This window comes from Daphnia magna, linkage group LG10 (genome assembly GCF_020631705.1).
Source record: "Daphnia magna isolate NIES linkage group LG10, ASM2063170v1.1, whole genome shotgun sequence".
In the NCBI taxonomy this organism is placed as follows: domain Eukaryota; kingdom Metazoa; phylum Arthropoda; class Branchiopoda; order Diplostraca; family Daphniidae; genus Daphnia; species Daphnia magna.
In genome coordinates this window covers 5,659,188-5,687,050 of record NC_059191.1, presented here as the reverse complement: position 1 = coordinate 5,687,050, position 27,863 = coordinate 5,659,188, and the positions used below count along the sequence as shown (strand labels likewise).

At 41.5% G+C, this 27,863-nt stretch overlaps 7 protein-coding genes, 1 long non-coding RNA gene and 1 pseudogene across 9 annotated transcripts; 4 read left to right on the top strand and 5 right to left on the bottom strand.

Annotated features, from left to right (window-relative positions):
* Nucleotides 1–72: 72 nt before the first annotated feature.
* LOC123476997 lies at nucleotides 73–1,053 on the top strand. The gene is made up of 3 exons (XM_045180085.1): nucleotides 73–221; nucleotides 282–628; nucleotides 770–1,053. Exons 1-3 carry the CDS (start codon nucleotides 204–206, stop codon nucleotides 813–815), a joined length of 411 nt encoding a protein of 136 aa, XP_045036020.1. The 5' UTR covers nucleotides 73–203; the 3' UTR covers nucleotides 816–1,053.
* On the bottom strand, nucleotides 916–3,876 carry LOC116932911. Its single transcript, XM_032940827.2, has 4 exons — nucleotides 2,861–3,876; nucleotides 2,577–2,783; nucleotides 2,286–2,502; nucleotides 916–2,214 (listed from the first exon to the last, which is right to left on the bottom strand). Exons 1-4 carry the CDS (start codon nucleotides 3,717–3,719, stop codon nucleotides 2,145–2,147), a joined length of 1,353 nt encoding a protein of 450 aa, XP_032796718.1. The 5' UTR covers nucleotides 3,720–3,876; the 3' UTR covers nucleotides 916–2,144.
* A 496-nt stretch (nucleotides 3,877–4,372) lies between these two features.
* LOC116932936 lies at nucleotides 4,373–5,325 on the bottom strand. Its single transcript, XM_032940853.2, has 3 exons — nucleotides 5,169–5,325; nucleotides 4,904–5,054; nucleotides 4,373–4,815 (listed from the first exon to the last, which is right to left on the bottom strand). The coding sequence occupies exons 1-3, from the start codon at nucleotides 5,181–5,183 to the stop codon at nucleotides 4,673–4,675; spliced, it is 309 nt and encodes a 102-aa protein (XP_032796744.1). The 5' UTR covers nucleotides 5,184–5,325; the 3' UTR covers nucleotides 4,373–4,672.
* An 807-nt stretch (nucleotides 5,326–6,132) lies between these two features.
* LOC116932903 lies at nucleotides 6,133–8,865 on the bottom strand. The gene is made up of 6 exons (XM_032940819.2): nucleotides 8,422–8,865; nucleotides 8,093–8,345; nucleotides 7,869–8,023; nucleotides 7,685–7,807; nucleotides 7,398–7,616; nucleotides 6,133–7,319 (listed from the first exon to the last, which is right to left on the bottom strand). Exons 1-6 carry the CDS (start codon nucleotides 8,498–8,500, stop codon nucleotides 6,547–6,549), a joined length of 1,602 nt encoding a protein of 533 aa, XP_032796710.1. The 5' UTR covers nucleotides 8,501–8,865; the 3' UTR covers nucleotides 6,133–6,546.
* A 55-nt stretch (nucleotides 8,866–8,920) lies between these two features.
* LOC116933724 (CUB and sushi domain-containing protein 3) lies at nucleotides 8,921–11,336 on the top strand. 2 transcript variants are annotated; one of them, XM_045180083.1, is made up of 8 exons: nucleotides 8,921–9,051; nucleotides 9,135–9,254; nucleotides 9,366–9,557; nucleotides 9,633–9,812; nucleotides 9,942–10,184; nucleotides 10,281–10,526; nucleotides 10,642–10,747; nucleotides 10,831–11,336. In XM_045180083.1, coding segments are annotated over exons 1-8 (1,350 nt in total). In that variant the 5' UTR covers nucleotides 8,921–9,050; the 3' UTR covers nucleotides 11,093–11,336. The 2 variants fall into 2 exon arrangements, with proteins under 2 accessions (XP_045036018.1, XP_045036017.1); XM_045180082.1 differs by lacking the exon at nucleotides 8,921–9,051 and having other exon boundaries at nucleotides 9,059–9,254.
* On the bottom strand, nucleotides 11,226–13,020 carry LOC123476996 (sodium-independent sulfate anion transporter-like). Its single transcript, XM_045180084.1, has 3 exons — nucleotides 12,837–13,020; nucleotides 12,588–12,767; nucleotides 11,226–12,516 (listed from the first exon to the last, which is right to left on the bottom strand). Exons 1-3 carry the CDS (start codon nucleotides 12,999–13,001, stop codon nucleotides 12,295–12,297), a joined length of 567 nt encoding a protein of 188 aa, XP_045036019.1. The 5' UTR covers nucleotides 13,002–13,020; the 3' UTR covers nucleotides 11,226–12,294.
* A 3,054-nt stretch (nucleotides 13,021–16,074) lies between these two features.
* Nucleotides 16,075–17,361, top strand: LOC123477123. The gene has a single exon (XM_045180542.1). The coding sequence runs from the start codon at nucleotides 16,075–16,077 to the stop codon at nucleotides 17,359–17,361; it is 1,287 nt and encodes a 428-aa protein (XP_045036477.1).
* Nucleotides 17,362–21,124: 3,763 nt separating this feature from the next.
* Nucleotides 21,125–22,023, top strand: LOC123476995. The gene is made up of 3 exons (XR_006652070.1): nucleotides 21,125–21,586; nucleotides 21,668–21,759; nucleotides 21,819–22,023. It is a non-coding gene; the product is annotated as an uncharacterized LOC123476995 (long non-coding RNA).
* A 21-nt stretch (nucleotides 22,024–22,044) lies between these two features.
* LOC123477122 lies at nucleotides 22,045–24,929 on the bottom strand (annotated as a pseudogene).
* Nucleotides 24,930–27,863: the final 2,934 nt, after the last annotated feature.

Here is a 27,863-nt window from a genome sequence, read left to right as displayed (position 1 = left end):
GCATTTTAGATACCTTCTTTCTCCACCTGAGCACCTCCTCTTTTCTTTTATCTCACTTCACTCCCAAAGGCAAAAATGTGTACTCTGCACGGATTACTGGACAATCTCTCTCCAACGGTTTGGTATAAAAAGCCTCGGTGCTGTTTCCACTGTATCAGACATCAGTCGACAACTCCAGTCCACTCAACAACACGAGCACGAGAATGAACGTTTTAATCAAAGTAATTTCCCTCAATATAGTTAAGATTTTAAGTTGCCTTACTACATTTTGTTTTTCGCAGGTTCTTGCCCTCTTGGCTATGATCCTCGTTCCGGCTATTTCAGGTCGTGTCTTGAAAGGTTGGCCCGCTGCTTTGGATGACGACTTCCAGGACAGAGCGGATCTACCGGAAACTCGTGTCGAAGACCGAGGGGAAGCTAGAGAAGAGCCTGTTGAGACTATGTTAAAGCAGCTGGAAGGCCGCGATTTCGCTCCGTCTAAAGAGGCATTTGGAAAACAAGCTGATCTCCATGGAGTTGAAGCTACAAGCGGTGACCAAGGCTATTTCCAGAGCTTTGCTCCGAGAGAGATTGTGCTAGACGACAACCAGAGCATCGAGTCGAGGTTCAACTTTCCGGACTTCCCAAAGTGAGTCACTCCTCGTAAAAAAATAAAATAAAAAATAAATAAATATGGTATTAATTAGGTTAAAACTGTAAAATAGTTTAAGATGTTCTTAATACCCGTTTTATGGTTTTCACGATGACCCATTGATATTTCTGGAAATAGAATGGACTTCCCTTTTGACGCGCCCTTCGGTGGTGAACGCCAATAATAAACATTTGTGTTAAAGACAGAAGAAAACGAGACCACAGCCGGCCAGAATGGACTTGCCTTATCTGCCGTACCCAAATTATGGACCCGTTTATTTTTGTTTTTTTCTATAAATTTTGTTTAATGGGATCCTCTAACTGTTTGCCTGGAGGAAAAACCATTAAGAAAATTTGCTACTCTAATCTTTCGATGATATAAATGGAGCTGGTTCTCTAAGAAACAATATAAAATAAAAAATATCAATTGTAAATTTAATGTTGTAACTAGTATATACGGTACGATTTCGTTCTCCCGTAAAATAGACTTTCTTCGAAACAATCGTAGAATTACCCATGGTTTGTATTTCTTGAACGAATCCGTGAGTGTATTTTCAAACTAAAAGAAGAAAAAAAAAACAGAAACAAACAAAAAAAAAACACACATTTTAAAATGGGATAAATTTTAGGGCAATGAGTTTACATCATTTCCCGAAGTGCGTACATTTCTCGGTCAAAACAATTAGAAGTTAACGCACGAACAACGTTTAATAATAAATGGCTAATCGCTCATCTATGCACACATCACGATGGAGAGACGGTACCACTTATTTTGAAAAGTGGGATAATCATACGAAAACTTTCCTAGCCAAATTCGGAAGGTTGGAAAATGGGTAACAAACTAAGTGGGTCTACATTGAAAATGCCGCGACCAGCTTCACCTAGAACACTAACGGAATGTACTTAAAGGGATGGCTCGATTTGAGACGACAAACATCTACGTCGACTAGTTTGGAATTGGAAAACAAAATTTTCTGTTGGGGATTTCACGAAATGGCCAACACAGAGACGGTACAATAACAAAGAGGTCAAGATGACCGTGGAGCACGCCATCGTTCACTTGGGAGAAAGAAACGGTGGATAGGGCACCTTGACACAACATGAAACTTTTCAGAGCTTATTCTGAGTAGAGAACTCCATCACCAGTATTTCTCACGAGTCAGGGGAAATTCTCTTGGTAAACCAAAGTCTTAATGTAACTCAAAGTCCACCGTTTCAAGTAGAAGTCATTACCATTAGCTGTTCCGCGCATGGCATTGTCATGTTACTCAAATAACCTTCAGGAAAAAAAAAGTAGGATGGCGATCGCGTCTTATAGAGATTGGGGTTTTCAAAGGTAACGAAAATATTTTAAGAACGAGACGACGACTCGGAACGACTAGATGGATATTGGGGGCAATAAAAATATTAATAGCACCATGGCACACAGTCTAATATGTTTTGTCCAGGACGGAACCTGCATGGCGTTCTACGAGTCACGTTTAGTTTGTGTTTTGTTTTTTGTGTTTTTGGTTTTATTGTGGATGAGTAGGCCAAGCCATGATAATTTTGCGGAATGGCACAAACAGTCCGCGACCCGGAGCACTGAAACGGAAAAAGCGTGTTACAGTTATGACAACAGAAAACGTCGCAAAAAAATATATATATAAACGTACCAACGGAAATAACGATGACCCTGAAATGTACCATCGCCTCCAAGCCCTACTTGGTCAATCTCGATCCCCACTATATCTTCCGTGATACCAGGCAGCTTCCCGCGATACCATACAATACCAGTGACGACCAAGTGACCGCCATGGAGGGCCTTCACTCGACCGCCAAGAAACAGGCTGGAAATGGCCGATGGCACATACGGACCATTCTCAATGTCTCCTTTTAAAAAGGAGAAAAGAAAAAGCGTTCAACCATCAGATGGCACAAAAAAAGAAAACTGGATAAAAACTAACCTGTAAGAGAAGAGCGACGACTAGCCGTGAAATTGTGAGGACGTTGCTCCATATTGGTCAAGGAATGTCTTTTGTTCGAGTTGCCAATATCAGTGTTTATAGATAGTGGCAAAGTTCGGCGTGAGTTTGAATTACTGACTTCCCCTGCGGAATGGTTCTGTTTCTGCAAATTCGGCATACTTTGAGTTGCTTTTGATGGTAGTAAATCTATAAAAGAATTTCAAATGTATGTTAGCATGCCTATGATGCCTTTAGGACACAGAACTACAGAAATGATTAACAACCGTGAAAAGAGACACTCTGCTTGAATTTGGACCGTAAATTTTTGTACGGAGTACTGCTCGCGAAGAATTTTGGCTCTGTGCGTTCTTGGTAGTTGAGTGAGAGACAAGAGTCCAATTCAGATAAATCACGTTCAGAGTGAGTTAATGTTGCCCAACTACCGCTGTGAGAATGGAAAATTTGGCTTTGCTGGGGCATGTCTTTCATATCCTCCAGGTCTTCCTCATTATGATTAAAACCACCGGGATTATCTTCATGGCTGAGGAATCGGACCCTTCCACCTAGATGCTTTTGATTTTCTTTTAACCAGTGATCATCACTACTCAGATTGAATTCACTTTGCGAGAAATCAGGGGCTTGGCTTGTGAGACCAAGATCAGAGAGCAAGAGATTGTCCACTTGATGTTTGCCAATACTATGATTGCCTACATCCAGTCTATTAGTAAATTTTGACTTGTATGTTTTCTTTTGTTGGGGCTGGCGTATGATTGGAGGGGCTACAATTGCCTCTGATGAGATGCATAGAGAAGCCAAATCACTTCTTTCCACTCTCTGATAGCGCTTTCCATTTGACTTTCCATCAAGATCCAAGCTAAGATCTGAATTCCATCTTCGAGGTAGAAGCTCACATGTCTGTGTTTCAGTATCGGTCAAAGTAACACCACAAGGTGTAACTCTCTGCTGCAGAATGTTTTCTTTTTCCATTTTCCTTAAAAGTAAGACGAGCTTTGCCCGAAAGTCGCCTTGAAGGGAGTTCAGTTCAAGCACTTGCCGTTTGCATTGGTCCAGTTGGTCACGCAGATTTGCAATAGTGGATCGCAATTGGGTATTGACACTAGAATTGCTACATTGTGCCTCCATTTACAGCTGAAATCATCGTTCGAAAACGTAAACAAAATCAAACAGGAAGAAAGAAATACCAGAAACTGTTTTGTTATTCTTGCCACGTAACTAGGTTGGCTTTCGACAAAACCAGAAGAGACTCGAAGGAACTGTCTCGAGTTTACGCAACGTAAAGCACGAACATAAATAATCAAGGCCAACTATAACTAACCGTATATATTTTTACCCGACTCAATGGTTGCTGAACCCTTCCGTTTGGGAGCAGCACCGATGGAAGGCGTGTCTTCTGTCTTAAATTTGTAGTGGGTGATGATGGTGGAAACGGGCAAAAGCAATAAATGAAATCGTATGATGGGAAATTGAGAACTTTTTAATCTGGCGTCCGAGTAGGACGCAGCTACTGCGAATGACTATTTTTAACTGTGTGGCATAGATGACGTGAATTAAGTACTGTAGACCTGTCTCCTTGACAACGGCAAACGGGGAGCCTTATTTTTTAAACTCTTAGGGATAATTATCCCTTTGACGGCATATAGTACTGCATACTGTCCAGGTGAGGTTTGCAGTGTGCATCGAGTCACGTCAGACATCGCTTATTGACTTGCAGTTTGCTATCGTGCACATCCCCAAAGGGAAATGGGAAATAAAAGGACAACTTTGTTTTACAAAGATTTTTCATGTGGATGTGCGTCTTTTATTTTCGTTGCCAGAGATGGTAGTCTAGGCAACAGCAAAGAAATTACGTACAGTGCATCGTCACATGACCAGCACGATTGAAGATGATGGTAGTGAGGAACAACGAACTGCTCAACAGTGAGACGTTGGACAATTGAGAACGTATACGAAAGAAATAAAATAAAACAAAAACAAACAGACAGGCTGTTTTCTGATAGAGAAATTGAGGCTGCTAAAAGATCTTTTATCGATTAAATGTTCAAATGAGGATCAGGCCTTTTCTTGGTAGTGAGATTTTAATAGTGGTTGCCAACGGGGTGGTCAGAGTACCAGCCGAAGGCACCATTTCCACCGGTATAGGCTCCGTAATCGACGTAGTCGCTACCACCATAAGCGTTACCGCTGGAACGAGCAGAGGGTGATGGTTCCGGCTCTTGAGCTTCACGTTTCCAATTAAAAAAATTTAACAAGTCAATAACCAATGGGATAAAAAAAATATCAGAAAAAATGAATTAGAAGTTAAATACCATCACGGCGGACGCGGTGTGCGGGAAGCTGGAATCCTGGATAAGGAGCGGGTCCATTAAGGAACTCGATGTCCTCAATAGGAATGGCCAAGAATCGTGGACGAGCAGAGGCAGCAGCCACGACGGCAGCGAAGAAGAGGGTTACCAAAATCTACAAGAACAATTCGGGTTTATTATTATTGTTTTTTTTTTTATTTATTTATTTATTTTTTTTTTTTTGTAGATAATTATAACTGAATTCAAAACAAAGAAAATGTTATCTTACCAGCTTGGAAGCCATCGTGTTGTTTTGTTAAATCCGGAGAGGAGCTGTTGATCAAATGAATGAACAAGTTCTTGTGTGACTTCAAGTTGGAAGTCGACAGCTTTTATACGTGGCTTCGAACACCAAAAGCATCGGGGCTAGCCTCAATTTCACACACAAGTCCCGCTCGGTAAATCATCGATGGTTTAAAAAGAAGGTAGGTACTGGTAGAGGGACGGAAAAAGAGGCGGTTTCTTAAAACAAGTGGCAACGAATTGAGGCCTGATGAGAGCTCGAGGCCAGGCTCCAGCTCCTTCCACTTAGGTGTTCGACCCCTAGCAAGTATTAAGGACAGGATGGGGAAAAAAGTACACGACTGCGGCCACGAACGTGTGCAACAAAACTTTAATTGACTTCTATATAAATATACTCCTCTTGTGGGGTGCAAAACCTCCGTTATCTTTCGGTTCAATGGAGATTTCGTGAGCATCATCATAACCATTTCTAGCAAGATGGTTGCCGCGTTTCATACTATGCGAATTTTATCTCTTTCTTTTTTTGGTTGGGTTCACCTGAGGCATCCATCTTGTTCGTCTGAGCGGAACGGTTCCTTTTTCTTCCTTGTATCTTGAACTCCGTCCGGACACCAAATGTCATCAACATATGATACAGTTTCTTTGGACAGCGACGGCCATCCCTTAGCGGGGTTTATTTTCTGATTTTTTTTTGTTTTGTTTTGTTTTTTTTTACTTTTTGTTTCTAGACCTATGAAACCAAAAATATAATTTTTTTCTATTTCTGGGATGCAAATATACCCGAATCATTTATGAGGAGAGGCTCCGTTCTACCTAATGAATAATAAGATATGATATGGAAAGATATTGTCGACATACCCTAGAAAACCACAAACATCCTAATTTTCAGCAGCCCAGAAGATAAACAAAGGCAAGGATTACCCTGTTACGATGAAAGCGGGACGCTTAAGTTGGCTTAAAATGCATCTTTTCGTTATGTCTATTAGGATACGGTTAACGTTTTCTTTTTCTAAAAATTTTTACAAACACTGACCCGAATTTTTAAAGACAAAGTGTTTCACTTTGGAGGAAAAACACGAATTAAATGGGACGAGAAGAAAATTTTCAGAAACTGTACAAGAGATTGGCACATGCATTGTCGACGATACTGAGAAATAGTTGTGTGATTAAAAATGAAGAAATGCCGTAGACATATGCGATCGAGGTCAAAAGTTCACACATGTGCCGTAAAACAGATCATTTTCTGCACTTGAACCCATACGCACGTCAAAGGATTAGATATGATAGTAATCTGTTACATTACGAAACAAGAAATGTTAAAAGTCATTCCGTTTTTAAACTGCAATAGCGATTTTGGAAGCTATTTAGGAAGGGGGGCTACCGCGAGGGTCAGATGACGGATTCATCCATGATGGTCGCTGTGGCTGTTCTGTCGTGTTGGCTTCTGGATTTTGAAGGGCGCGGTTATTGAAGTTGGGCCTGACCCAGATCTGCCCCGTGTTATTTCCGTTGATATCCCCGTTGTTGTTGTCTTCCTCAACACGCTCAGCGGCCAACTCCAGAGGCGCAGGTGCGTGAGGAACTATTCTTTCAGCCAGCTGTGGTTGGACAGGCAACGGTTGTGCGTTATTTACTAGAAGTGAGAAAATAGCTGAGAGGAACGGGCCATTGCTGACGTTGTTACTAGTATTATTGCTGTTGACATTACGAGTCGCCGACCAGTCGTCAGTGCTAAGATTCTCTCGTGAGACATAAGGAGGTGGTGGCTCATCTCGGTTACCAGTAGCGTGTCTACCAGCGGCCACTTCCTCGTAGGGAGGTGGTTCGACAGGTCGACCCATTAGCTGGACGCCATTATTAATATTATACGTGACTAATAGGCTGGTATTGGGTCCAGGGCCGCCTGCATCCCCATAGGAGTTCAAGACTAAGCCAGGAGATCGACTCAAATCAGATCGGAGCAGTCCACGTGTCCATCTGTTATTGGAAGTTGCTAAATACGAATCTAGATCACTCCATACTCTGGTGTCAGATCGGTATGCGGCATAGGCGTTGGGAAGTGCCGAGCGACGCATGTGCACGCGGCACACGGTAATAACTGTGAAAGTAACGATCAAAACGAAAGCAACGGCACAACCTGTCAATCAAAATAAAGCTTTGAATAAGCAATCCCCTTCCCGAGCGTTTAAAAAGATGATAGGAACCAAGGCCATACCTATGATCGTATACATTGTAGACTGGAGAAAACCGATTTCGTGGAACTGATGGTGCGTTTGAAGGGGAAAGTCTGGCGCAAGGAAATTGAGCAGCTTGCCGCAACAAGGGATTTCGTAGGTTGCTGTACAATTTGCATCATAGTACTTGTCACAGCAGACTTTCTTCGATATACATCTACCATCGTCACAGTGCAATTTACCGTCACAAGGAGATTCACCTGAAGATCACACGTTCAACTGGAATATATTCCGTTCATTAATTCATTCATGTCTTCTTTCAAGTTACCACAAATTTCTTTGGATTCATCTGCTCCATCACCGCAATCTGGAGTGCCATCGCATTTATAACGTTGAGGTATGCAAGACTTGGAAGAACACATGAACATGTTATCACCACAAGTTCCTTTTCCTAAGATTGGATCAATAAAATTAAGTATATGTGTATGCCAACCATAATGACTGCATATTACTTGGTAAAATACTAATATCAACCGAATGTTGTAGTTGTGTTAATTTTTCACCACGGGCAATACAACGATACATTCCACTATCAGACTCCTGTAATTTAGTTATTGTCAGATGAAGGGTGTTTATAGCTCCAGGCTTATTGAAGATATTGTGCATTCTAAAAAACAATAAAATATATAATTGTATATTTATATAATAGTGTACCAAGTTGTGCAAATCTTTGTACCGATTTGCACTATGTTGAGGGAGATGCCATTCTAGTTGAAATTTAACAAATGGTCCAGATTCTCTCACAACTTGGCAGGTGAGATTGAGTGTCTCATCCACTCTCTTGACAAGTGCAAACCCTGTGAGAGGAGCTTCTGGCAATATTTCTAAGCGATGTTTGACATGTTCAAGTTCATGATCTTCTGAATGATGCTCTTCTTCAACATAGGATGAAGAAGGCTCAGTTTCACTCATAATTCCTCCAGCACAGACTAGGGAGGGAAAAAATATGCACAGTAAAAGAATGCTTAAGAGCATCTCTAGAATCATCACTGTCTTTCAACTTACCTAGCCAATGGAGCAGAACCAAAGAAAACGTAAAAACAAAAATAGATTTCGAGTCTTTCGAAAATTCATGGCTAGCCATGAAAATATCTGCGTGTTTTTCGGTCGCCGCACTAAGTAAACAGCAAAGATACTGCAGCAAGTGAAGAACAACAATAAATCAACAATTATAAGCCGAATGCTGCAGCAGCAGCAGACAAACTATTAGACGACCGCTCTCCGTCATCTAGCGGCCAGGTTTCAATACGCGTTTCTAAAAGCTGAAAAATTGCCTACTGACAAGATTAGCCTACTGACAACTTGACAAGTAGTTAACAAGATAATAATAATTAATTGCATAGCATAACAACATTAAACAAAACCTAAAAAAGGCAAAATTTGAATTTTCACGATTTCTGAAGTAAACATTTTTTTACGTTAACTTGGCATGACTGATAACAACTAAAGTCAACAATCAAAGCCAACATACTATGCATACTATTTCGTTGAATTTATTTGACAGGCGTATCAGTGGAATAAACTATTTCCCGGATAACATCTAATAAACACGGAAACCATGGTGTGATACCTTAACCGACCACTTCCGGTTGCGAAAGGCTGAAAAAGCTGTTTCTTTTCTACAGACAGTACAGAGTAATATGTTCTCTAGTGCACGTTTTGATGCCGACCGGTAACGATGTTGTATTTAGTAAAATTAGTATTCATTGTGTCGATAGTGGTTGAAATGAACTGTCAAACATCCACCCCAAAGGATGTAATGACCAGTATTCCTGCTACGACCGAAATTAACACACGCGATCCATTTGGACCATCGGATACGCCAATGGAAAAACCTAGTACGAAGCAACAGTTATGACATTTTAAAAAGAAATCAGAAAATTACCTTTTTGGTTGTTGCTTTTACAACCATTAAAATTGTTTGTGCCTTACTTTTTCTTTTATATTAGAAATATACTGCGAATCGCCCGGACCAATCTCGAACGGCTGGATCGATACTACGGAAAATCTTCCTTTAAAAATGTCACCGGTAGGCAGATCAATCCTTTATCGTTGCAACAAAAACACGAAGCTTATTGGTGCTTCCTCTGCCACTTGCGAAAAAGGCGGAAATTGGAGTAAAAGTCCACCAGAATGTTTATGTTAGTTCCACTGGTTCACACTCGTCGAAAACAAATTAATAGCAAATCAAATGTTTTCTTTCATAAAAATTAAAGCGCCTTGCATCGTACCCGTGGTAGAATATGGCGTCGTGCGAAACGAGTCTTCTGGATCAACTTTATCTCACGGAGAGAAGTTAACCTTCGATTGCATTAATTCATACCAGCCGGCTCATGGATTGATCACCTCCATTTGCAATAACGGAACGTGGAATGTCATTCCTCGATGCGAACCAGGTAATAATACGGAGGCTGACAGTTTCTCCAAATTAATTAACTTTATTAGGATAATGAAGGTCAGGATCTTAAACGATAAGATTCGTCGATGAAAATTTACGAATTCTATTCTATAAAATCGCATATTAGACCACATGATTACAGCCCCTAAAGGAAGTTGTGACATGCCGGAAATACCGAACGGAATGTTCGTTCAAATTGATGGAAGGAACGTGACCAATAACCAAACCTACGTCGCTGGAACTGAAATCTTTTATAAATGTACTGATCCTAATAAACGACTAATCGATAACTCAGATTTAGAAGTGGAGCATTCACGTCGTGTCTGCGATACGACAACACGAAGCTGGAAAGGAAGTCTGTTAAAATGCGGTCAGTTCTTGACATTAGTTCACGTTCAGATTACACATAAATATAAAGCATATATTAGCATCGAATGCGGCCTAATGAATTTTGGGTTTTGTGCAGAGGCAACGTGTGGATCCTTGATCCACCTCATCCGGCTTAAGCTGTTAGCTGATGATGAACCAGAATTACGTAACGTCACGTTCGACGGAGCAGTTTTAGTCGGTGAACGCTACAAAGTTGGGACCAACGCATTAGTATATTGCAAGCCAACAGAAAATGTTGTTCACCCAACGGCCACTTCGAATATTGGCATCATGGCGGTTTGCCAATCTAACGGGACGTGGGGGGGAGGTTTTCCTATTTGTGGTAAGTTCCTAATAAAATTGCATGTTGCGAACTCGCTAGAAGACTTACTGTAAATTACCGCATAGCCACAAGGTGAGCCGCCGTAATCACTTTTTTTCTTTGGTGTTACTTACAGGTCCACCGGTAGCAGGTCGCTTGAAGTTATTGACATTTTATATCATCCTGGCTTCGTCCGTCGCGGGTTTAATTTTCTGTTTGATTTTAATCTTGATTTGCAACAAGTAAAACGCCTAAATTAATGGGAACAACGAATATTCCGAATATAACCGTTCCATTCTCTTTTGATTTCCATTTCATTTTGAAGGTACGGATATTCTAATCAGACTTCTCCCGATGTTAGCAACCACAACAGCAATAATGAAAACAGCAACGATGCACAAGGAATGCGGGCTGAACTACTTCGTCAAATCGGACGGCAAAGTTTCTATTCGTTGGACGAGACTCCCGCTGGTGGCGACCGCGGATACGCTACGATTCACCGACCAGGAACACTTAGGAGACAGTCGGCCTTGATTGTTCACTATGGAAAAGACAGACCTACCAGTCAATATGGCAAGCTGGGTTAGTAATATTCAATTCTGCCATTACCGTTCCAAGTTATAAACTAATCAAACTGAACTAAAAACATGTTAAACAAACGTGAGTGCTGCTTGTGAGGAAAGTTGCCGGTAAACAACGAAAGAAAAAAGAACACGCACGTAGCACAGACATTTTAATCGAATTTGTGGAATATCTATTTTACATCGATAAAGTACCACGTGGCAGATTTCCTGCGCACAGGCTACGAAATAGATTTTGTTCTTGCAACCATATGCCTTTTCCATGGTGCCTTTGATAATTGGCTTGTAAACAGAGGCGGTTTCTATTTCTTGATCCACAAACGACCTCGTATGACGTCATCGAATAAAACTAATCATTATAAAAGATTCGTCGAGTGATTGAGGCATCCGTGCAGTTAGTTATTTGTGGGTGTGCTTCTAGACTTTCTATAGTTAAACAATTCTTTTGAAAGAGAAAGGGAGCCTCTATACATGGAAAATTAGGTTCAAACACAATAAAAGAATGGAAGGAAATGGACCCAATCAAGGCAACAAAGGGAGTCTCCTATTCAATACAATAAGGCCCTAGACTTAGATAGAAGAGAAGGTATTTCACCGATGGGAATCAAACGATTTCTGCCCATAACAAAAGAGGGGTCGAGTTCGAGATAAATCCGGAGTACAGCGATTTTACTCAGTACCCCGCAAACCCCCTCAAATATTTGGAAAACAAATAAAACAAATAGATCGATAACTTGAGTGAAACTACAAACAATGCAGAGCACAGGAGAAAAGACTTCACGTCCCTTAAAATAAGAAAGATAAATCCTATACCGTAAAAAAGTGATGATTTAAGTTTGTGCTAAACAGGACTATCAAGAGTGTGCAGGGAATGAGAAAAGATGGGTCGAACGGTTAGAGAAGATTCATAACTTTAGGGAACGGTGGAAAACACAACAAGCTGATAAATATTAAATTAGCCAACTTTATAACCATCGACTTTTTTTGTGTGCATCATTAGCTCCATATGGTTTGGCTAGCGAGTATTCGACTCGTTATCAAATTGATCCCTACTGTCATTGCATTTAACAGGAAGCTTCCTATCGGTTGTTATTGCTGGATTACAGTAAACACGCAGTCAAATTCCGTGTCTAAATATCTCCCTCAAGAATATCTTTTTGGAATCGACAAGAGTATGTTGCTATAAAGATAGACCTGTCAGTACAATTCTAGACGTGCTGCGTGTCTTTGCCGGTGATCGAAACTGCGAGTAACGCTCCAGCCTCTTCCATGTCTTCGCTGTCACCAGTGTCGGTATCCGTCGGGGCATGTAAAATGTTGATTCCAGCTGGTAAGACGGAAAGCATATTTTTCTCGAGGTTCACACTAACATTGACGAAAGAATATTTCTCGCCTCCTTTTTCCCAGGAGGACAGCATTGCCTTCAGCATCTGACAAAGACAAAGATTTGTTTAACACTCATGAGAACGGAAATTTTATCTTTTGTGGAAATTTAATTTACCTTAAGTGACGTGTGGTTGATTTCGCTGACGCGGCTCATGTCGATAATTATAGTCTTTGGTGTAGCATCGTCAATGCTTTCATTGGATATCTTACCCAGTGCTTGGCGAAATCGCTCCACAGAAGGAAAATAGAGATTGCGGTCCGCCCTGAGAATGATACGCTCCCCTACACCTTGTTTCTGTTTCAAGAAATACAACGGAATGTTAGGAGTTCAATAAAGAAATGCAACATATTTAAGATTTCTAACCTTATATCTAACATAACTGGATTTCGTCCGAGTAGCTTCATGTGCCAGCAACAACAAATGGACTAACGCCCCAATCAGAATGCCGTATTCGATGTTGATAAGCAAACAGAAGAAGAAGGTCGTTCCGAAAGGTATCAACTCAATTCCTAAGACAAAAAATAGCATATGAAACGTTGTGGGAGGTCTTAGAAATAGGGTAGCCGGTGAAATAGGCCCGGACAAACTAGGACCCTACAATATAGGCCCGTCAAATAGGACCTACAAAATAGGACCCTACAAAATAGGACCACTTTAAAAAATATTTTAAAGCGGTCCTATTTCTACAATAAAATGGGCCTATTTCTACCAAATAATTTCAAGTCTCATAAGAGCATCGGAAAACATTTTCCAAAAATTCTTACCCACGGGTCAAGCAGGACGGGTCATTTTTTTGGATCGTCGAACCGGTTCAAAACCCTTTAAGGAAAAAAACCCGTTAATTTTAACCCTTCAAGAAAAAACCCGTCCCATTTGGTCCGGGCCACAGCCCTAACCATGCCACATATCCTCGGGATTCTCGGGGATGAGAGCGACTCGTCTAGAAGGGTTGCTGACAGTAGAACTCCAAGACAGTAGAACTCCAAAGACAGTAGAACTCCAAGACAATAGAACCCCACTTTTAAAAATATAAAAAAAAATTGTTGGTAAATCCGACAGTAGAACTCCATGTACAATAGAACTCCAAAGACATTAGAACCCAACTTTTAAAAATATATAAAAAAATTGTAGATAAATCCGACAGTAGAACTCCATTTACGATAGAACTCCAAAGACATTAGAACCCCCCAAAAAAAAAATAATGAAAAAGGTATGGCGACAGTAGAACTCCAAGACAGTAGAACTCCAAAGACAGTAGAACTCCAAGACATTAGAACTCCACTTTTAAAAATATTTAAAAAAATTGTTGGTAAATCCGACAGTAGAACTCCATGTACAATAGAACTCAAAAGACATTAGAACCCCACTTTTAAAAATATATTTAAAAATTTTAGATAAATCCGACAGTAGAACTCCATGTACAATAGAACTCCAAAGACATTAGAACCCAACTTTTAAAAATATATTTAAAAATTGTTGATAAGTCCGACAGTAGAACTCCATGTACCACCACGTAATTATTAATTACCATGTAATAGAACTCCAAAGACATTAGAACCCCACAAAAAAAAATTAAAAATAACAAATAACATGAGACAATAGAACTCTTCTGTCCGACAATAGCACTCCAATGCCCGACAACAGAACTCCAACGATTTTTATAAAATATCAAATGCCCGACAGTAGAACTCTAGCAACCGACATAAGAGCTCTTTATGGTAATTTTTTTTCCGGACTATAGAACTCCAATAATTTAAATATTGCATTATTTACCCGACAGTAGTACCCCGCCACCCGACAGTAGAACCCCACCACCCGACAGTAGAACTAATATGATTTTTAAAAATATATTTTTTTGTCCGACAATAGACCAAGATCGGATGCTGAGTTGCCACCGCTGAATTCCGACCTGCGGTATTTTTCCTCTCGGGCCCTATAGGAGGGAAATGAAAAATAATATATTTAATTAAGTTGTAGTTAGTTTTATTACAAAATCTTTTGGAATCGTGTACTATACCTCTGTGCTGATATAATACAAACAATTTTATCTCCAAAAAAGCTGTTATTTTTCCAGGAAACTTTTTGAAAGGTACTTGTTTACAATGTACCGTAGCAGACGTAAAGTGATTGACTGTGACTAGTGACTGTAGTGTCAAACTGTTTTCGTTTTTTATGTCATGAGTAGTGTAGTTTGTGATGTCGGTAATGAGTTATTTGACACAATTAGTCTTTTTCAGTTATCTGATTATGCTAAAGGACTTATTCATAAGGAAACAGAAATTTACTTAGAAAAACGTCTGCTTCTTGTTCTACAGTTGTAATACGGGGAGGGGGTGTTGTGGAAAGGTAAACAAGTACCTTTCAAAAAGTTTCCTGGAAAAATAACAGCTTTTTTGGAGATAAAATTTTTTGTATTATATCAGCACAGAGGTATAGTACACGATTCCAAAAGATTTTGTAATAAAACTAACTACAACTTAATTAAATATATTATTTTTCATTTCCCTCCTATAGGGCCCGAGAGGACAAATACCGCAGGTCGGAATTCAGCCTTGGCAACTCAGCATCCGATCTTGGTCTATAGAACTCCAATACCTTAAATATGATATTTAATGCCCGACAGTAGAACCCCAACACCCGACACTAGAACCCAAACACCCGACAGCAAAACTCCACTTAATATTTAAATAATTATTACGGCCGACAGTAGAACTCCAAGACTTTATTTTTCATTTCAATAAAAATCATAAAAAAAGGGCTCGGCCCCGATCACATTCTGATCGGGTACACCGCTAACGTTCACCGATAAAAATTAATCGGGGAAGTTTGACGCGGGGATTTTTTTGTCGGTGTCAGAATTGGTGCTGCACCGATTGCACCGTCTTAGCCATAGCTGGCCATAAGCGAGTGGCCTTATCAGTGACCTTGTGTTTTGATAGGCCAACGAGAATCACGTGACTAGGGTCACATGGTCGCATGCTAGATGGCAGTGCCACCAAGTGCCTTAAAGGTGCAATAGGGGAAGGCACCGAACACTGAAATCACCGCACCGATAAGAATTGTCACCGCACCGAATCGACTAAAAAGCTCCCCGATTAGCGCGGGGCCGAGCGCTAACTACCGATGCCAGAGTTTACTCCATACGTTGCGGTAATTCAACTAGGATCAATAACATTTAAAAAATCTAGATCAACAAACACACGGCAGTAATTGTTTTGTCTTCTTCTACGTATTCAAATTTAGGTAACATTTTAATTTTCGATTTCAATAGTATTAATATTCTTTTCGTATTTTAAAAATTATTGGTTCAAAAATATTGAAGCTATGGTAACGTTGACGCTGTTGACTGTTGATTTTTAGTTTACTTTGTTTAGTCGTCTGCCGAATAAGAAAGACACCGAATGAACTAAACGATTTCGTAAGAGCAGTTCGTCTCGTATCTTGCTAGTGATCAGTTGTGCCGTATTTTTCTCGCCAAAATTTTTCTTTCTCTTTTTTTCCTTATTTTCTCTTCCCTAGCCCTCTTACCTCTTCCACTTTCCTTTCCTTCCTTTGTCCTTTGTAATTTTCGACCCGTCTAGACCTCCTCTTTCCCGCTACAATGAAGCCAATGGACGTCTCAAAGGAAAGCTCCGTAATCTCCCATCCCAGTTCTCTTAAAAGACTCAGACGTCAATCTGTCTCCTCCTCCAGCAGCTCAGACTCTTTCCTAGTTTCAAACCAGTCTATCCTTTTACCCGTGATTATTTCTTTCCCGTCTCTCAAAAAGTGCTTCAAGCAGTTATCCTTAAGTGAACGTAAATCTATCTTGTCAGCCTTATCGATCAATTTCCCTCTCACGTCCACCCGTGTTGGCGCTGGCGGGGATCTCTTTGTCCACGCCGATGATCAGTCAACCAGAGACTTGTTGTTACAACAAGAAAAATTAGGGGATATCGAAGTAAAGTGTAGCCGCACAAACCGAGAAACCGAGTGCAAAAAAATCATCTTCGGGGTCCCAAAAGAAGATGCAGAAGAGGAAATAGTAGCGGAGCTCTCTCGGTACGGAGTTATCAAGGCCCTTAGACTAAGAAAGCGCATTGGAGATGTTCATGTTACCACAGAGGCTGTCATTTTGTGGTGCAGCTGCGCGCCGCCATCCGAAGTTCTGATCGCAAACGAAATCTTTCGCACCCATGATCCCCGGCAACGCCCCTTGTTATGCAACAACTGCTGGCTCCTCGGGCACACAGCATCTAGATGTCGTCAGAAAGAGCGCTGCCGCGTTTTCTCCAAAGTTCATGATACCTCGGCGGTTTGCACCGCACCGACTCTCTGTCGCAACTGCAACAGCAATAGGCACACCTCTGACGACAAATCATGCCCTGCTTACCGCATGAAACAAAAAATTCTAAATTTCGCCCAAGCGGAGAATTTGTCGTTCCACCAAGCCAAAGAGTTTCTGTCCAATAATGCACCTCATCAACAATCTTCACCCGCTAAATCGTTGTCCGTCTCACTTCCCTCCCAGCAAAAAAGCACCACACCCTTACCAGCTCCAAATGACGCCCAGATTGAAGCACTTCAGCTAGAAATGACTAAGCTACAAGTCAAATCCCTCAAGTCTCAGCTATTTAAATACACCCCCCTTGACATAACTACAAAGATGCAGGAAAACATCACTTCAACTAAGAATCTATATGAAAATCTCAAAACCACTCTTGATTCTATCGTTCCCGTCATGGTAAGATTGACTCCAAACATCCCTTACATCGAAGAAATTTGCCGAATCGTCCGCCAACAAAATCAAAATACAAGCTTCACACCCGCTTTACTCTCGACCGAAGCCTTAGACACAAACCAACATGTAACGACGCACCCGGGATCTCAAAAACCTCGCCATGAATAACAACGTAGATCTCATACAGTGGAATGCCAACGGTCTTAAGGGCCACAAAAGGGAGGTATTTCTACAAATGATTGCAACCCTGAACCCTCTAGTGCTTGTCCTTAGTGAAACCCACTGGAACGACAATGACGTAACTTTTATGAACCGTAAACTGAGCTCATACAAATTAGTGCACCAAAATCGCCCAGACGGTTACGGAGGCGTCGCTATCCTCCTTAAGAATTACTTAAGTTTCAGTCTCATTTCTCTCGATCAACCCTTAGACGGCATTGAAACAATTGGCGTTAAAATACAAAACCTCGTTAAAAAAGAAATAGTTATCTTCTCTACTTACTGCCCGCAAGGCAACGCATATGACTCGGATCTCATAGCTAGGCTGTTCCACCAGAATTCAGGCCCTACCATTATCGCAGGAGACTTTAATGCCCATCATAGCCTTTGGACGTCTACACACAGAGAAAACAGAGGTGGGAGAGCGATCGCGGAGTTCTTGTCTGACGCCCCTGAGTGGATACTGGCCACTACTAAGGACTTAATCACAAGAAGATGTTTTCATTCAGGCACCGGCTCCACTATTGATCTCACGTTTATGACAACAGACCTCGGCTTTCCTCACCGGATTGTAACCGGACCCTTTTGGAGCAGTGACCACCTTCCCATCTTTATCAGCTTAGCAGACTCACACACCGAACTTTCTTCTCAACCACTCTGGGTCCTCAGAAACTCCAAATGGAATGCCTGGAACGAAGAACTTCACCAGATTCTACTAGCGTCGGACTTCGATCGCATCAATGATCCCGCCAGAGCTTACGGTCTGGTCAAATCCGCCTGTTTTCTTGCAAGCGAAAAATACTTCTTACCCCAAAAAAACATTCCCATTAAAAAAGAAAAACATCGTCCCTGGTGGAATGCGCTTTGCAGCAAAGCGGTCGCCGAGTCACGTCGGGCATTCAACAAGTGGAAGGCTATCCCCTCGCCCGCTAACAAACAGGCACTCAACAGAACTGAAGCTCGTAAAAAAAGAACTCCGGCAAAAGCCCGAAATCTATCATGGGTCAAGCTAATCGATGACCTAAACAAGTCAAAAAATACGAAAAGAATCTGGAACTTTACCAATAGCCTGCTGGGTGCCAGGTACTCAAATTTTAATGCTTGGACGAACATTCCAGTGGCAGGTAACATCAGCCCCTCTGAGAAGTACGTCAAAATAGCAAATAAATTCGTCGAACATTTCACTGCCCATGCCCACTTCTCCATAATAAACCATGACCCCGTCGAAACCGCCCTTCTATCTCGGATCGAAGATGCCATCAACGATATAAGAAACCCGCTCAACGAACCTATCTCTTTGGACGAGCTAAGCGCTGCGCTGAAGGTCCCGAAAAGCAATGCCATGGGTGCCAATTTTATTCACAACCAAATGCTTCACCATCTCAATCTATCCAATCGCAAGATTCTGCTCAGTCTCTTCAACTTACTTTTCAGAAACGGTTTCTGCCCTGATGACTGGAAGTTAGCTAATATTATGCCGCTATTGAAACAAGGAAAAGACAACAAAAAAGTTGACTCCTACCGACCAATCTCCATCACCTCCTGCATGGGCAAATGCTTTGAGCGGATAATGAAAGCCAGACTCACGTGGCACTTAGATCACCGCAACTTTATTCCGACCTCTCAAGCTGGTTTTCGACAAGGTTGCTCCACACACGACCTCATCTGGGATCTAGAAAATAACATTAAAACTGGCTTTAATTTCAAAAAAGAAGTTCACTGTGTGTTCCTGGACATCTCAAAAGCGTATGATAGCGTTTGGATAACCGGCCTGCTTTTTAAGCTCTGCCAGGTGAAGGTTTCAGGCTACATCATTCGATGGCTTAAAGATTTCCTTACCTTACGGCGGGTACGCGTTAGTCTAAACGGCACGTTCTCATTAACGAAAACCATCTCTTTTGGCGTTCCTCAAGGCGCAGTTCTCAGTCCGCTTCTGTTCACAGTGATGACTCGAAACTTTCCACTGGCAAACAGCCTCCAAAACTCCCAAGGAGTATCACTTCGGATGTATGCAGACGACATTTCAGCCTCTATTGCCCACCGTCACAGACGTAAGGCCCGTCTGGCACTTCAGAAGGCTCTGTTCCGTTTTTGTAAATGGTGCAAATTATGGACGTTCACCATCTCCGTCTCCAAGTATTTTACTATCTCCTTCAGTAGACGCAGAGGATCCAATGCGCCTCTCGAACTCGAAGCCTTGGGAGAAAGAATTCCTGATGTAGAAGAAGGCAAATTCCTAGGCATTATCTTCGACAGAAAACTGTCATGGAGGCCACACATACTTGAGTTACTTGGTAAAGTTGCTCAAAGGCACAATCTCTTCAAGATCCTGTTAAGAAGAAGCATGAACCTCAAGCCGAAACTACTTATTAACCTATACCTTGCCCTTGTTCGAAGCATCATGGATTACTCTTATCCAGTCATCCTCCAATCAAGCTCGTCTCTGGTAAGCAAGCTAGACATCATTCAAAATTCCATTCTTCGATCCATTCTACTAGCCCCCAAATTCACTCCTCGTGCTCATGTTTGGCTTGACTCTGGCTTGTGTCCCATCCGCTGCAGATGTGAATGGCTGGCGTGTCAATACGTCATGAATCTAAATTTCAAGACCAACAATCCTTTTTACAAAAACGCTTCACAAACTTACAATAGCCTTACCTTCTGGAAACCGCGCAGCACTCCCAACATCCTGGTCAGTAAATCTCAACTGTCGGCCTATGGTATCTCCCTTTTTCAATTGCACTGGAATCTTTTAAAACTAAGAGAGCCCCCGTGGATTATGCCGAAAATTCCAACTTTCCTCTTCCCTTTCTCAAAAAAATTCTCCTCGGCTAACCAAACTCATGCAAAAATCCTCTTCAGACAATTGTACCCAAACACCAACAATGCAGACGACAACTCAATCTCCATCTTTTCTGATGGCTCTGTCAACCCGGGTGACAATTCTTCTGCATGCGCCATCTATTTCCCAAAGCTTCAAATGTCTAAGGGATGGAGACTCCCCGATGGCACGGATAGTTACACGGCTGAACTGTTAGGTTAAACAAAAGCAATTGAATGTGCTCGTCACGTTTCCCCAGCACTTGCTCAAATTTTCACCGACTCACGCAGTGCCATAGAAGCCATAAACAACCCTCGACCATCTAATGAGCTTATCATCAACATACGTAACATTGCTGCGGACGCCCTCTTTTCCAACGTCAAAATTGAGTTACATTGGATCCCTAGCCACATCGGGATCGTAGAAAATGACACCGTCGACCATTTAGCCAATGTAGCAAGGTCATCGCAGTGCGAAAAAATGACCCTCCGCACCTCACTTATAGACGTTAAGAAAAAATATCGCCAAAACTGAAATTCCATGCTAGCTGCTTACCTTTCTAGCCAACACAATTTTTTCGAGAGCCACCCGAGATCCGCCCCAAAACCTGACCCGTGGCTAACCCACCCCTGCCGTCGTAAGAATAGCATTCTCCACAGGCTACGCGCAAACCGCACCCGTCTGAACGCTTGTCTCGCCCAGTTCGACCCATCGGTTTCTCCCCTGTGTCTTCATGGCTGTGTCGAAGAGGAAACAATCGAGCATGTGCTTTTCGCCTGCCCGCAATACCAAGTTCACCGCTCGGCCCTTAGACGACTCTGCTCGGAGCACAATCTGCCAATGGACCTCCAGACATTACTCAGCCCCTCTGCCGACGACTCTAACTCTAACTACGCCACTCGAAACGCCGTCCTCGAATTTCTTTGGAAGTCCGACCTTCTTAAACGCATTTAGTCATCTATCAGTTTTCTATTCTACTTTCCCCCTTTTCTCATTTCGACCTCTCCATCGCCAGTGCTTTTTGTGGCCTTCATCAGAAGACCCGTATCCGTGACAGTATTCCCGCAGTGGAGGCACTCTAAACATAGTCAAACAAACAAACAAACAAACATTTCGTACGAGATCGTATATATCATCTGAAGGCATGCAACAAAACTATTGCTAATCTTTAGTTGCATTTCCATAGTCTATTTTAATTTTTGTTTTTTTTTTAATGTTTTCAGAACATTTGAAATTATTTATTTCTCTTAGTTTCTAGGAGGGACCACAAACAGAAAAGTTAATAGGCCTATTAAGGATATATTGGATGCAGTTGACGAAACACTAAAGATTGATGACACAGAAGCTCACATGGTATCACATGTCTCTGCATCTCTGAAGACTGAGCATGTAGCCTTTCTTTTAACCTGAATTCCTGTTTACTTACATTTGTAGGCAGTGTCGAACAGATTGAGCACAGCTCGATTAATGTGTCATACACAGCAAGGGGTGACACAGGTTCAATTGAAGTGCTTGAAGGTGAAGGGGTAAGATTAACTTCTTGCTGCGTTATCTACAAATTGTTTATGTTTCCTAATTGATACAGAATGCCATGGCTCATATTCAAGTTATGGAAGCACCAATTTGAAGATGTCCTTTGCTTATCGCTCATCATGCCATGCTGGAACGTCTTCTGTTTTCTGGTGGGCAGCCTGGCAGCTTCCCTTTTGTTTTTTATACAAGGCCTCTACACCAGCCGGGCAGCTACAAATTATGTTAAGTTACCTTATTTGGTGATTTGTGTGGTTAAATTGCAGAAATTTATGGAATAATTACAGAACATCGAAAGGCTTAGTCTTCTTTGTAATGCAGGGGTACAAAAAACATATGTTAGAATTGTCTGTGTTCACTTGGCAGTCTTATCATATCAGAATTACTTATGCAGTATCAAATGTAAAGGATGAATTTTAAACAGTTATGGAAGAAAAAAAACGATCGCAGTTTGGAAAGGCGTACGGCATTGCGGACAAGGAAAGTTACGTTCAAATCGATCAGTGCATTCGTGACAGAATGTGTGGGCACACGGAAAGAATATTCGATTCACGACATTAAACAAACATACGCTACAGCGCACATTAGCCGGAGCAGCCTCACCTCCATCATTTATGTCTCCACCAGGTATAGCAACAGCTTCGGCAGCTACAACTTGCCCTTCATTAAGTGGCACATGATTTTGATGACGCTGGTCGAGTGGTTGTACGACGTCGACAACCGCTTCAGGAGCAGGATTTTGGCGAGGCCTGGCAACGGGTCGGGCTATAGCGGCAATACCTTCTGCTACCGGAGCAGGATTCCGACGAGGGCGGCCAACAGGTCGGGGTATAGCAGCAACACCTTCTGCAATCGGAGCAGGATTCCGGCGAGGGCGGCCAACAGGTCGAGGAATAGCGGCAACCCCTTCTACTAACGGAGCAGGATTCCGGCGAAGGCGGCCAACAGGTCGAGCGACCACCAAAGCTTGTCCATCAAGGGGTGGAGCAGGGTTTCGCCGTGGTTGGTCAGCTCTTTGCCAAGCGTTGTGAGGCCCAGCTCGTGGTATGACAAACGGGGCCGTTCAAATGAACTCGCCGTTGGTTCCTTCGTACTGTATTACCAGGCAATTCTCTTTGAAAATCCTGATTTCATAATTTTCCGACAAAAATTATTTAATATATTTACACTTTCATAACAGTATAATAATTAAATATACCTCAGCAGGTTCAAAAGAGGACATCGATTGGTAGAGGAATTCATAGACGTCTATGAGACCGTCTTCCAAGTCTCTCTCCCGTTGCATGATAAGACGTTCCTTTCGCGCAGCCCGTTGCGACAATGCCTCCCGACGAATGTTTTCAGCTTGACCTAAAGCTATAAAGTCGAGGCGTGCGGTTTCTTCACACTCTTGAAGATGAACTGAAAAAACAATTAAATATTATATTAAATTTGCAAAAGAAATATAGTTTATATGATGTAGTTTTACAAATGAAATCCCAGAAATTTTGTCGATGTCCGTGACAGTGGGCATTGAACCAACGGTTCCATGACTCCACGTCATTGTTGGTTCGATTTCTTTGGCAACAAACGCTAAACCGAGCTGGGGTTTGTATTGCCAGCCAATAGCCCGCCCAATATTGATAAAACCGCTGCACTGCTTCCTGCGTTTCCGGCAACTTCAGTTGCAAAGCAATACTATTTTCACGTTGAATTGCCTAGGAAAATAAAAAACATTAACATTTTGCAATACGGCAAAACCAAGAAATGTGTTTTAATACAACGAATCCGATGTAAATTTGATTGGCAGGAAGCAACGCAAGGGCGATCGTCATCTGGATGATTCGTTGAACAACCGGTCTTGACCTAAACCCCTCCCTGCATGCTCTCTTATAAATAGCCTAAATGACAAAAAAAAAATAGCATAACGTTATATAGTTATTGTGTAGTTTACTATATTAAATTTAAATTGTCATACTTAGCCGTAGTGGAACCAGCAACCACGCGTTTCTGCGGCAGGGAATGATGTTTGAAGGGCAACAAGAATTGCTTCTTCAAAATCAGAAATAATGCGTTCACACGCAAAGCCTTGGTCGATGTTCACTTCAAGCGTGGCTCCAATTATTACCCCCATCACTAGATTATACAGGGGTAGCGTCTTTTCGTCATTAGAACATAAGCCACTGGAAATGGTTAGACAAGACGTAATAAAAATAAAATTAAAAAATGGTACACCAAATTAATGAATTCAATAACTGACCTTTTTATACGCCTTCAGGTGGAGCGTGAACAATTGGTAAAATAAATGAGGGACCGTTTTAAATGTTCCGTCACCTTGCAGTTGTTTTGACCGGTTGAGGGATCCCAATAGAGCCATCGAAATGAAGATAAATGCCGTTCCGGTAGCCGTGGAGACACGGCTCCTAAAAAATTCAGCTGAACCGTCTAGTGTTTTCCTGTAAACGAGAAATCTACTATTTTTATTAATATTTTCATTTGTTTTATAATCATTTATTACCGGTATTGCGGTAGCTCTACTAGCAAAGCCTCTGCCTCGTCAAATGTCCTCGGTACAGGTGGCTTATTATCTTGTTGAGCGCGCTGCATTCTTTTTTCAATCGCAGCGTCAAACCCGATAATAATTTCGGGTCGCCTGATTCAAACAAAGAAGAAATCAAATTATAAGAGAAAAATATATCATTATCAAATGAATTCCTACTCGTGCCGAAGTTGCTCAAATATGCGCTTGAGGCCTCCAGGTGCCCGTTGCTGAATAACACGTCTGCAACACTCATTTACAAACTCGATTCGCGCTATCTCTTCTTCTTCACTTGTATGACAATGTTCAAGACCACAGGTGCGATAAAGACCATCCTTTAAAATAAGACGGGCCTGGCAATTATCTTATGTGAAGCGTCGACATCTAAATGATACAGAGTTTCTCCTAAAATAAAAAAATAAATAAAAGTTTGAAGACTAGATAGCAATAAAGTAAAAACAAATAAATGATATTGAAAATGTTTTAAACTTACGATGTTTTTGCACGATGGTATACATTCTGCTCGGTATTGTAGAGCTTTCCGTTTTTCTTTTCTCCTTGAATCTCGGTAACATTGACGATTTCTCGAACTCGTCCAGCATCACCTATATTGTCCTCAACTTCGCCATCAGAAACATTTTCCGCCATCTATAATGAAGTTAAAATCTACGAGAGCAAATTGAATGTGACAGTGGGAGACAGACAGTCGACCAGGAATGACTTAATATACTTCTTTCCTGGCTTTTATATGGAGGAGTAACAGTTTTCTTAGTTACAAGGGAGTCCACAGTCGGAACACTAAACAAGTCCCCACGGACGAGTACCTCCTTTTCCCAATCATCAAGAGGTGCCGATTGTTTATGATTAAGATACCTTCCGACCTAGAGGGTGACCAAAGACATTAAGAGCAGAAGAATGAGAAAAATCCGGGTCGGTTTGATGGAATCCGACTTCTCTTCCAAATATCAGTAGCAAAAGGCTCGGCAGCCGGAAGGTTCAGAACCGGTCTGCTAGATCAAAGTATGAAAGACTCTAGCAAAGAACAGATGGCGGAAAAATTCCATCACAATCCCATTTATGAAACGTAATCCTAATTGATGGCAGTATTATTCAATATTGGTAGGTGTGTATTCATTCCATACATTTCTGCAATTAAACCACACAAATCAACAAATGATACCATGAAGCATGCTTTCCCCTCGAATTTTGCTCTGCAACAAACTGTCGTTTGTCATCCCTAAAACAAAGACAAAACGAGCCATGCTCAGCAAACTTTTTTCAACGACAATGGTGACGTGGTTTTTCCATGTTTTACGGATTTTTTCCCTATTCAGAACATTTTCTGTTGCCGAAATGACAGCTATGAATACACTGCGACTAGTTGGATTCCCTCTACACGAAGAAACGGTGATGGGGTATTTGAAAGAGGTGACGCACGCACATCACTAATGGCAGCATCCCTAAGCGAGCCATTTCGTAGTGCGTATACTTTTCCACTCCTGGATATGGATAATCAAGCAAATATGGAGCTGCGTAACTGTACAGTACTTTCCTTTCTTCATTAAGGATATGAATAATATCATTCGTATGATTTTTCAGTTGTGAATCAGCTGTTATCCAGAGCGTAAGAAGAATCTCTAGCAAAATCTGGAAATTCTGCATCATTTTCTGCCAATAATTGTGGGCGGGGGTTTACCGAAAAGCTGTTTACAATTTTAATTAAGACTAAGTAAGAGGTAAAGTAATACAGAGCATAAATAAGCATACATACCTTGTTGCAGTTAAAACACTTGATTGAATACTTGCTTGCACTTCAAAAGCAAATAACTTTGGCCCAACCAAGTAGTTCAGAGCTCGATCTCTAGGATTGAAGGAATATGGCTCGCTCAAACTGTTCGAGGTGGAATCTTGATTACGTTGGGTTTCCAGAACTTATTGCCTTTTTTTAAGAAAGCTCTTCTTCAAACTGTGGCCATTTCGGACGAACGTGCTGTTCCTGATTGCAATCACGTCTTGCAGTGCTTTTGTTTCTTCTTAGTTGGCTGAAGTTTGATTCCGCAGTGTAGGAAACTTCATTTACGAACATTTAGCTCAGGTTTCACGATTTGCAACTGAACTCATGACATCTGATAAATAGCTATTTGAGTGGAGACACGTAAAGCAGTTTAAAATGTTGCATTACTTGTGTTATTCTTCGGAGCAGCGACCAATACCTCTTCTTTGGAGCTGGGCATTTTGTCTCAATATCGTTCGAGTGACTGACAACAGGTACACTATTCTTGCGACACTATAATATATTCGCTCTATTGGTAATTTGAAGGTCTTCATAAAAGTTTTCAAGGAGGCGGCCCGCCGTGACCTTTTGTAAAACAAACATCAACGCTCCTAGAAGCTAAAACTATAGAAAAAATAGCCATTAGACAAATGCACTTTGCAACACTTCTGAAAGAGGTGGTTAAAGTAAGTTTCTACAGAATGTTCCTCGCCGTAATTTAAAAAAGTGAGACGTAATAAGGTAACTTAACATGATATGTAGCTGTCTGTAGATTCGAAGTGAACTTCATCCACTGTAGAGTTGATATGTCCCTCGTCTCACAGGAAAGCCAATGCAGCACTACCAAAGAAAGCCATTGAGTAGAAATTATCCAATCGTTCAAATTGTAGACTTACTCCACATCTTCGAGCTTCGTCCGAAGTGTTTTCGTTTTTAAAGACTTCTTCTAGCATTGTTTCTGGTGTTGGTGGGTGCCTTAAGGTATGTAGCGGAATAGAGTGCTTGTTTGTTGTTATGTTTGTTTATTTTGATTGTTTTGTAGATTAGATTCTGTTAATGAGCCCTGTGTTCGTTAGGTATCTAACCAGGTGGTGTTGGAGCTCAAATTGGATGCTGTGACTTAATTCGAGATTGAGACTCAAAACGTTTGATAGGTTGAAGCTGAGTTCTTTTGTGATGAAATACTGAGTGAGCTCTAATCTTTCCATCTCTAGGGCGGTGCAGTGTAGGAGGACATGCTCAGTTGTTTCTGGCTCTTCGCAGTCTTGGCAAGTTGGATTCTGTTGGGGGCTCAGTCTGGCTATCTGAGCTTTTAGTCTGTTGTGTCCTGTTCTTAATCTGAAGAAATTACGTGAGATTTTCCTTGATTTATGTTGATGCCACTTCAAGGGTCCGGTTTGTAATCTTATGTGGATATTTTCTTTCTCGTCGCCTTCTTTTAATTCATTTAAATTTTCTTTTTTCAGATATTGCTTGTATATGGCTACTTGCTCAGACCCAGAAAGTTGATTGTTGGATGAATTGGGTGTTTCGTTCAAGGAACTTTCTTGTGAAGCCAACATGTCAGCTCTCTCGTTACCTGGGATACCCACATGGCTTGGGATCCAACAGATCTTGGTTCTGGTACCTGAGCTTTTTAGATTGAATGCCGTTTGTACTATGTCATTAATAATCTGGTGTCTACCGTTTTCAGGTGATTCCAGCATTTTGACCACTGATAAGGAGTCTGTGAAGACGGTAAATTCTTGAATGTCTACAGATGAGTTGTACATTATTTCCATGGCCCTATTGATTCCGTAGGCTTCCCC

Coding starts and splice junctions, on each gene's coding strand:
- LOC123476997 (XM_045180085.1), top strand. Junction 629..769: donor AACTTTCCGGACTTCCCAAA/GTGAGTCACTCC, acceptor TTCTGGAAATAG/AATGGACTTCCCTTTTGACG.
- LOC116932911 (XM_032940827.2), bottom strand. CDS start 3,719: ATGGAGGCACAATGTAGCAATTCTAGTGTCAATACCCAATTGCGATCC. Junction 2,784..2,860: donor GCAGAGTGTCTCTTTTCACG/GTTGTTAATCAT, acceptor ATTCTTTTATAG/ATTTACTACCATCAAAAGCA. Junction 2,215..2,285: donor GGTCATCGTTATTTCCGTTG/GTACGTTTATAT, acceptor TTTCCGTTTCAG/TGCTCCGGGTCGCGGACTGT.
- LOC116932936 (XM_032940853.2), bottom strand. Junction 4,816..4,903: donor ACACCGCGTCCGCCGTGATG/GTATTTAACTTC, acceptor GGAAACGTGAAG/CTCAAGAGCCGGAACCATCA.
- LOC116932903 (XM_032940819.2), bottom strand. CDS start 8,500: ATGGCTAGCCATGAATTTTCGAAAGACTCGAAATCTATTTTTGTTTTT. Junction 8,346..8,421: donor GGTTCTGCTCCATTGGCTAG/GTAAGTTGAAAG, acceptor TTCCCTCCCTAG/TCTGTGCTGGAGGAATTATG. Junction 7,617..7,684: donor TGAATCCAAAGAAATTTGTG/GTAACTTGAAAG, acceptor TGTGATCTTCAG/GTGAATCTCCTTGTGACGGT.
- LOC116933724 (XM_045180082.1), top strand. CDS start 9,095: ATGTTGTATTTAGTAAAATTAGTATTCATTGTGTCGATAGTGGTTGAA. Junction 9,558..9,632: donor AAGTCCACCAGAATGTTTAT/GTTAGTTCCACT, acceptor TAAAAATTAAAG/CGCCTTGCATCGTACCCGTG. Junction 10,185..10,280: donor AGGAAGTCTGTTAAAATGCG/GTCAGTTCTTGA, acceptor GGTTTTGTGCAG/AGGCAACGTGTGGATCCTTG.
- LOC123476996 (XM_045180084.1), bottom strand. CDS start 13,001: ATGCTATTTTTTGTCTTAGGAATTGAGTTGATACCTTTCGGAACGACC. Junction 12,768..12,836: donor CCAGTTATGTTAGATATAAG/GTTAGAAATCTT, acceptor TTCTTGAAACAG/AAACAAGGTGTAGGGGAGCG. Junction 12,517..12,587: donor TCAACCACACGTCACTTAAG/GTAAATTAAATT, acceptor TGTCTTTGTCAG/ATGCTGAAGGCAATGCTGTC.
- LOC123477123 (XM_045180542.1), top strand. CDS start 16,075: ATGAAGCCAATGGACGTCTCAAAGGAAAGCTCCGTAATCTCCCATCCC.